This window comes from Onychostoma macrolepis, chromosome 14 (assembly GCF_012432095.1).
Source record: "Onychostoma macrolepis isolate SWU-2019 chromosome 14, ASM1243209v1, whole genome shotgun sequence".
NCBI lineage: Eukaryota > Metazoa > Chordata > Actinopteri > Cypriniformes > Cyprinidae > Onychostoma > Onychostoma macrolepis.
The window spans coordinates 30,336,212-30,345,257 of record NC_081168.1 but is presented as its reverse complement, the minus strand read 5'-3'; the positions used below and the strand labels follow the sequence as shown (position 1 = coordinate 30,345,257).

Here is a 9,046-nt window from a genome sequence, read left to right as displayed (position 1 = left end):
AACATTGGGAGATTGTGTGATGTGCCATGTGCCTGTATCAATGGGCCCAATGAAGATAATCAGAAGAGGAAGGGGCCAAGTACTGAACCTTGTGGTACTCCCGTGGTTAAATCATAGTATTTAGACACCTCTTAAATCTAAGAAATGTTGAAAGATCTACCAACGAAGCAGGGCCAATGCTACAGTTCACAGGGCCCATCTCCTGGCTCAATGAATATCATCTGTTTCTCATGTACTGTAGTAGGTGTTTGGAAGAGGTGGTATCATACTTATTAGTATTTTTTTTTATTTGTCCAACACTACTTCATCCACTCCACTTCCAGAACATAGGTGCTAGCTCACTGCGGCACAAATAACTCAAAGCTCATCCAGCCTGTTGACACACTGACAGAAGAGTGTTTCTCACTCTATGGTGACATTCATTCATCCTGACTATTGAAGAGAAGATCTATGATAAATATGTGAATAAATGTGATGCAGAGCATTAACTACACTCTTAAAAACTAAACTCTTTCGCCAAACAAAGAAGCTTTTGTGAAACAGAAAGGTTCTTCAGATGTTAAAGGTTCTTTATGGAACCATTTAGACAAAAAAGGTTCTTCACCTTTATTTTTAAGAGTACACTGTTAATTAATGTGTGCAATAACAGCTTATCAATTCTGAGTTCTAGTTTGAAGCTCTTTGAAGATGTGACTGACATCTATTCAACATGTGGGGAAGTGAATAATAATAATAACAATAATATCAGTTCACTGCAGTTCTGAAATAGCTTTACTTTAACACACCATATGTGAAATGCTAAAATGTTTTCATTATAATCTAAATTAAAAAGTGTTCTACCTTGACTAAAAAAAATAAAATAAAAAAATTTAACAAATGCACCAGTCATAGGCTGTTAGAGAAAGCACAAACCATTCACTCTCAGAAATAAAGGTTCAAAAGCTGTCACTAGGGGGGGTACCTTTTATTAATATGTACCTTTATCCACTCTTTAGGTTCAAAGGTGTACCTTTTGAAAAGATACTGCCCCAATGACAGCTTTTGTACCTTTATTTCTGAGAGTGTTGAACAAACGTTACCAAATAAATATTACAAAAACTATCACAATATTCTGATTTAAAACACTTTTGGAGTTAGAGCAAACACGCATTTGGTGTAACTGGACTTTTGACCCAAAACCTCTTTTACTGAGGTTACTGAGATGCAGACCTTTTTAAAAACCAGCCGTGGTCTCCCGTATAGGCTAAATCAGGCTATGAAGAAAAACAATATTTGGATGGATATACCAATAAAGCAATGAGACTAAGCTGTCAAATAATAAAGGCCTATGTTGGTCTAACTGAATCCAACTGCTGTTTGTACCAAAATGCAAATATGAAATAACCAAGAACATAATGGGATTAAAACTGAACACGACAACCAGTTTCAGTAACTGGAAGTCATTAATACTCTCAACCAGAACATACCATGATAATGATGACAGTTGAAATGGGTAAACATTTCATTAAAGCCTAATTCATGTCATATTTAATATTCAGGCATGCACTGCTGACTTTTAGAGAGAGAGAGAGAGCACATGAACATGCCATGTTAAATGTAAGTGTGGATTTAACAAGTTTATAAATATACTTAAATGCAGCAGGAAAAGCAATGGCATCGGCTACTGTCATCTTTGTTCACATTTAATCTAGGCATTAGCAGAGTAAAGCGATGGAAGTAATGTGACAACATTCAAAAGGCAGCATTCAAAATCTCCTTTTAATTTGTATATGTACTCCATAAACATTATTACAAAACTCAGCAAGTTACCAATATTACATTTCACCATACAGGCTTGATCACAAATATTTAAAACCTTTGCAACAGATACAACATAAAATGATACAAGAATAATTTACATGAAAATCTATAAAACAGCGAATAGTTCACAATTTTTGTCTGTACTTTTTTGCCTATAAGTGTTTTCCACGATAACACAACACTCTCACAACAAGATAAGTTTCCTCTTACAAAACTTGCAACAAAATGTAGTCTTTTTTATTTCTTTTCATTTTTTGTTTCTTAATATTTTGGTTTTTAAAACCAAAAGCTTGTCATTATACATCCTTTTCACTGCCTACAGAGGCACAAAAAAGGTTACTCACACACACACACACACACACACACACATACTAATACTTCACAGCACTTTCTAAGAAAAATATACACTTACAAAATATCTTACAAATTGGCACAGAGAAAAATATACAATATTTTTGTGATGTCGAGAGTTAATTAAGAATCCCTCTGGTATCAACTCTAGACAATATTTATAAAGCTCAATAATTTCTCCAACAAAAAGGCAAAAACAATTCCAATTAATGACAAAGAATTGTGTTGTGAAAACATCGAACAGAACCATATTGTACATTCATAAAGAGAGGAGTAGGGTTTCGATTCTTATAATCCTTGTCATAATTTCTGGGCGAATACGGTTACCCTCTTAGCACCAGTAGGAGGAGGCAGCTTAACAGTGGCACATTGTAAAAAACTTGAAGTACATTCAGTTGACAACAGGCAGAAATGAGAGAAGGCAGGCTAGACGGGCGAGCGGCCCATGTGCAGTTTCCTCATCAGCATCATCCTGCTGCTAAACATGGCCGGCTGGAGGCAGAAGGGGACGGAGTGAAATCTTTCTAAGGTAAAAGCTATAGATAAGGCATTACTTTACCTGAGATATCCTCCTAGAGTGATTATTTTAAATCAAAGAAGTCTTTTATTCATCTATGTGTGGTAAATGCCAATGGATTCGGTGCTTTTCAAAGAACGAATTTGGTTTCAAAGGTTTTCCAGCTACATTGAATTGAGATGGAATTAGTGACAAAACCTAGGGGGCACTAATGTGCCACTAATAAAACCTACCCAGGCGCATTGGAAATACATGCATCTACCTACATTTCTGCAAAACTCAAAAAAATAAAAATAAAAATAAAACTATATGTACGATTCGCTGCAGTTTCCAGTTAAAATTAACACTAGAGGCAGTAAAACTCAGACGACTTCGTACAATTTATTGCACAATATTATGTTATCACCCCAAAACGATTTTAACACGCTGCAAGATTTGAAAAATGACACTTTTGAATGTCAGCATCACATATACAGCTTAATGTGTATGATTTTCTAACGGAAGTAAGTTTGCTCCGTAGCTCACCCGATACAGCGTTGCACTTGTTTGGTGAAGCGCTACGGTGTTAATCCTGTGAAACTAACATTAGACAAAACAGCTCAAACCCACATAGAAGTACGTTAATATAGCACAGTTACATCAGCGAATACGTTTTATATCATTTTTGCTTTCATTAACACTATCGGGTAGGTTTGGTTTGGTTTGGGAACATGATGGATATACCATTAACCTTTTAGCGACACTACTTGGACATTTGAATTCTGAACCGCCGCAATATGTACCTGAAGCAACGTAATAAAAACTGTACAATATGTGCCTGTACCGATGTAATAAAATCATGGCCATGGTCACATATTTAGCAAGCATTTTAGCGCCACTCACTGGACATTTCACTTTCAAACTGCTGAGAAACATGGATATTTTATAAACATAATATTGGCGTTGCAGAAACATCACCTCAAGCACGAATTTCCAATGAGCCTGGGTTGTATAAAATGAATGAAATAAAACATAGCATGTTCACCAAAACAGAGTTCACCGAAAAACTTAAAATATAATAAAAAAATATATATATATGTTGAAAAATATTGTCAGATGTAATTGTTCGCACAGGATACTACTTAACTATTTATGGAAAACAGGAAGGGAAACGTGTAAAAGTGGGATAAAGCAAAAGAGACATTCTTTACAGTTTCTTAACCATCAAAAAAACTCCATTCAACAAATATGGAAAATTTGAAACATTATGTTCACAGTTCCTGTTACAGTAGATTGCGAAATAATTGCTTGTCGACTGATACCAGACAGATACCATCCTCAATTAACATTATCCGTGTCCACCTTTCTGATTTTTCTTCCTGTGTTTAGAAGAGTCCATCTTTGCTTCTCTTTTTGATTCCAAGCAGACGTAATGCTGAGGTACACTGAATTTGTTAATTAAGGTGACAAGAGTAGAACAAAAAAAAAGTTCAGAGTTGAGTTGTTTTGGTTGAGTGGTTGTACCACTGTCAGCTGCAGGTGCTCTTCAAACGATAGGGTCCCCAAAGAAAACAAAACTACTAACCAAATACAAACGTCAGATCTTGATCTTGCTAAGTCTTGAAGGAGAACATCCAGCATTCATCAGGATATTAAATGAAACAACCAGTATTCATACAGATTATAAATGTGTACAGAAAGTTTACATTTGGCACACGGATAGATTTCATGTTTTGCTTTAAACAGAGCATTTCTGTACAGTGATACTGAATAATAATAATAATAATAATAATAATCTGTTAGTAGTAATATATTTGTCCAGTCAATAATCATTATCATTCAATACCATTATTATTATAATTATTATTATTATTTAAATGAAAATATAAAAAAGAAAGCAAAAATGGAGCGTTTTGGGATTTCCATGGCATAGAAATGTCCTTCTAAGACAATTTCCAGTACAACTCCTGTAAAAAGCATAGTAGATAAGAGAAAATCATAAGTACATTCCAACAGTAAGAAATTAGAACAACAGTAATCTGATATGTCTTCAATACAAAATGGTCCCATGTTGTGCTGTTAATGTTTAGGGATCGACGAAGGATGTTGTTATCCTAGATAAGGGGCTGAGCATTTCACACTTAAAAAAAGTCAGGCAGTAAAAGGGTAAAAAAGAGAGGAGGGCATCTGTTTCAGCATACATAATCAAATGGGGAGCTTGTTTCACACAAAGACATTTTATAATAGCTACATGTTTGAAGAGAGAAATATAATTACATAAGGGCAGCAAGATTCACTGAGAAATGAACAAAAAAAAAAGGTCCAAAAACAGAATTTGCACTTAAAGTTTTTTTTTTTTTTTTTCCTTTTCTTCAGACAAAAACTAATCAGCAACTGCGAGGGAAAAAGAAAACAGCAAAAACAAGAATGCAGAAGAAAAATGCAGCCATGGTCATTTAAAATCTCAATCAAGCCTTGCACAATCAATCAATAGGTAGTTTGCGAGTACAAGAAGTTTCTCATGCAAGATATCAATATCCTCTTCGGGGGCAAAAACAAGGAGGGGGTAGTAAAGGATAACGTAATTCCATGCATCTCTGGTCTTGAGTCAGTGTAGGTATGTCAAGAAATGAGGAGGAAGTGGGAAAGTGAGGAACGTGCATCAGCAGCTAGATATAAAATATTACCTCAGTTTCTCAAAAGATGCCATTAACGATATGTCCTTATTTGGCTCTCGTTCAGGTCGCGTGCCCTTTAGATTTTCAATCCGAGGGAATTTTGCACTGGATTTGTGACGGTACATCTTTTTGTGCGCTGGTCCATTTATACCAGGAACACCAAGGTTAGGTTTGTCAAACATGTTGCAGCCCAAAGCCAACTGAGGGAAAAAAGGCAAGGAGGCATTGAACTTTGCCTGGTTTTTGCCACCTTTCGTCCCACCTTTTCTGCCCTTTGTGCCCCCAGTAGCCAAATTGCCTTTCTTCTTGGGGTCGGATGAAGTTCCTGCTAGGATTTTGAGAGTCTTTAACTTAAGGCTGTTAGCCTCTGAGGGCAGGCAGATATTTGCTGTAGGGCCCCATATTGGCTCAACGGAGGCCATCATGAATCTCTGTACTTCGGCCATCCCTGAGACAATATTTGACAAGATGTTGGATGGCTCTTCAAACTCTCGCTGGTCATCGTGGACTTGATTTTTGCTCTCTGAACTACCTATTCCTGTCCATTCCTCAGAGCCGCTGTCCTTCAGCGAATGAGCAATGCTCTCAGTCTGGCCTTTACCACCTTTCTCATCCAGCAAGGCCTTTAACTTTTTAGATGCTCGTGAAGTCTGACGTGGAATTTTGCCCTTCTCTGTTTTAGGAGCTCTTGGTGCTTTGCTTTTCTTGGTACCCTGCCCTGCAGTTTGTTTGTTGCTATTTTTCCTCTTTGCCTTAGTCCCCTTGATTGCACTCATCATATCACCATCAAAGTCAGCTAGATTTTCCTCCTTTGTCCCCAGGCTTAAGTTGTCTTCGCCGTTAAAAATGTGCAATTGAAAATCGTGCCCATCTACTGAATATCTAGCCATATCTTGCTGCTCGATCATTTTGCAGTTCCAGTCCATGTCTTTGGTGCATGGCATCTTAGCCCCATCCTGGAGGTCAGCGGTGTTCCCAGCTATCTTCATCTCACGGCCCATAACTTGAGGGGATAAATTAGGAGTCTCTGGGGGAGAGAGCTCTGACAATGATGTGTGTCTGAATTTATCCGGAGTGAAGTTAGAGATATCCAGCAAGTCTGTAGACTCCCTCAGGGGTGTGATTGCATCGATACTCTGCTGAATCACCAGTTTGGGACTGCAGTGGGCCAGAAAGTTCTCGTTCACATCATCCTCGCCATCCTTCTCGCAGGACTTAAGACTCAGAGAGCTGTAATTGCTAGAAGTAGCTGACAGCGAGCCAACTGAGTCGAAACTGATGAGCCGGCCGTTGTCTGTGTGCAGTGTGGGTCTTTGAAACTGTGGCTGCCCCTGACATGCCTGAAACTCAGCGTCAGGAGGCAATGGCTGCTCAGGCATGTAATTCTTTTCATAAAGCATTCTGTTGCTTTCCAGACTCAGCTGGCTGTAGCCTGACACGGTCAGACTCTCAGACAACGGCATAGCCATCTCTCCAGTGAAGCTGCTGGGCTGGATCGCAGATTCAGCAATATCTGTAGCGGCGAACTGCTGGTTGGGACCAAGCTGGGGGTGCCACATCTGGGTGAGAGTCGGACAATTCTGGGGCGACTGCTGGAGCTCTGATTCTGATGGGGGAGAAAGGACACAGCTTTGCGCTAGCTGAATTGAGGTGAACTGCTGCTTTTCCAAAGAGAGGTCCAACGAGCGTTGGGTCTGCTGGGGGAAAAATGGGACACTGGTGCTACCTGAAGAATCAGATGCATCTAACAATGTTTGCAGGTAGCCACCCGGGATAACGGAAACACTTGGGGCCACATTCTCAGACGATGCCTCTTTGTTAGGGGAGCAGGTGCTAGACACAAAAACAAATTTTTCAGTGGCATTAGCCGTTTGACTCTCACACAAATGGGGACTGTGTGCAACTGCGCTGACATTTTCATCTTCAGCACCTCCTACTGCGTCCATATTTTTTTGCAGCGAGCAAACTTCTGTCAGGTCTGTCACGCTCTCGCTATTCTCCACAAGGTCTCTCATTTTCTTGCTCCTAAGTCTGGCTTCACTTCTGAATTTCTGTATTCTGAATATTTTATTCCCTATTCTCCTTTCCTCCCTCTCTTGCGATCTGCTCTTCCGGGCTGCAGTGTGTATGATGTCATTTGGGTCTAATGTGCTTGCACAGCTGGTGGCTATTGTTAATGGCATTCCCATGGAGGCAGTTTCATCTGTAGAAGCAACCTCCTGCCTGGGATCAGAGGCAAAGAGGCCCTGCCTGTTGGGTGATTGCTCCACAGTTTGAATTCTCTGAATTCTGAGCCTGTGTGCTAGCTTGTGTTTCCTTTTGGGGGGACTGGAACTAAAGGCATGGTGGTGAGAATTGTGTTTATCTCCTGCTGCCAGCTTAAGCTGTTCCTCTCTTTCTCTCTGTTTCTCCTGCCAGAAACCTTTCAGAGGTGCGAGCTTCTCATATTTGTTGATTGTATCCTCGTTTAAGCTTACAGTCGTGTCGTCTGAATCGATTCTGCCCAGCTTCACAGCCATGCATTTCTCTCCTTTGAACCTGTTGACGATAATGTATTTGATTATTACAGGTGGATCCTTGCGAGAGTATTTTCGTCTCTTTTTAGGGCACCAGTCAAGATCCTCTTCTTGCTTTGGACCAATCGGTGGTTTCTCTCGCTTTTCAACATTTCTTTCTCCTTCGGTAGACTCGACATAATACAAGTAGTCATCGCTATACCTAACTTTTCTTTTGGCCCGCAATCCATAGTTCAGATGATTGGAGCAGCTTGCGTTCTTTCGTGAGTACAAGTTTTTGGGCCTGTTGTCTTGGAAGGTGTCAAAAGAGGAAACGGTGGAGGAGCTGTCATCACTATACTCCCCTGAGTCATCAGCAGAGTTGCTTGAATCAATGAAGAAGTTCATTTTGGGGCTGCAATCAGGTGTCTGCTCTACTCTGTTTCCATCTCCTTTGCTGTCACTTTGTAATCCGAGCTCCTCTGATTTAGGTGGTAGCTCCTCCACGACTCGTTTTGCCACACCAGACTCTTTCTTGGTACAGTTCACCAAGACGCTTGGGAAAAAGTTGAACTGGGTTTCTTCTTGCAGAACATTGGTTTTCTCCCTCATATTGTCCTGGAAGGACTCGTAGCGGATCTTTAACGAGCACACGTCGCTACTCAGAGTGGAATCATCATCGTCATCAAACATGTAATTATCCACATCCTCCTCAGAGAAGAGATTTACGGAGAGCTCGTTCTTGGAGCAGAGATCCAGCAATTCCATCTTACTCTCACTAATGAAGGACTCGAAGTAGCCCCAGTCCTGATTTGAATTAATAAGCAAACCATCCTCTCCATTGCACTTGTCTAACAGCAGGCCCTCATACAGGTTTTTGGAGGCCGAATCATCCAAGTCTGTTTTCTCGGTGTCCTTCTTCTCACCTAGCTGAGTTTTGGGGACAGGAAAGCTCAAAAGCTGATCCGAGAGGAGCTGGTCTCCATAACTTCCCGTTTCACTCGTGCTCATGCATTGCATGTTAATATCAGAGATAGGGCAGGTGCTGTAGTCTCGGCTCATGTCAGACATTTTGAGGTTGATGCTGGCCTCTACATTGGACATATCCTTGGTCTCAATGAAGCAGCTGGAACAGGTGCGACTCTGCTGAATCAAACAGTCCTGTGTGAGCCCAGGAATGCTCGCGGGTTCAATCATGGTGAAATGGCGCTGGTTGCGTTCTTCTT

General features: G+C 40.2%; 1 protein-coding gene across 1 annotated transcript in view; it reads right to left on the bottom strand.

Annotated features, from left to right (window-relative positions):
* Positions 1–1,739: 1,739 nt before the first annotated feature.
* The window catches only part of nexmifb (neurite extension and migration factor b), an 83,315-nt gene continuing 76,008 nt past the window's right edge, over positions 1,740–9,046 (bottom strand). The window contains 1 exon segment of the mRNA XM_058798980.1: positions 1,740–9,044. Coding sequence (XP_058654963.1) covers positions 5,331–9,044 — 3,714 coding nt within the window. The 3' untranslated portion in view covers positions 1,740–5,330.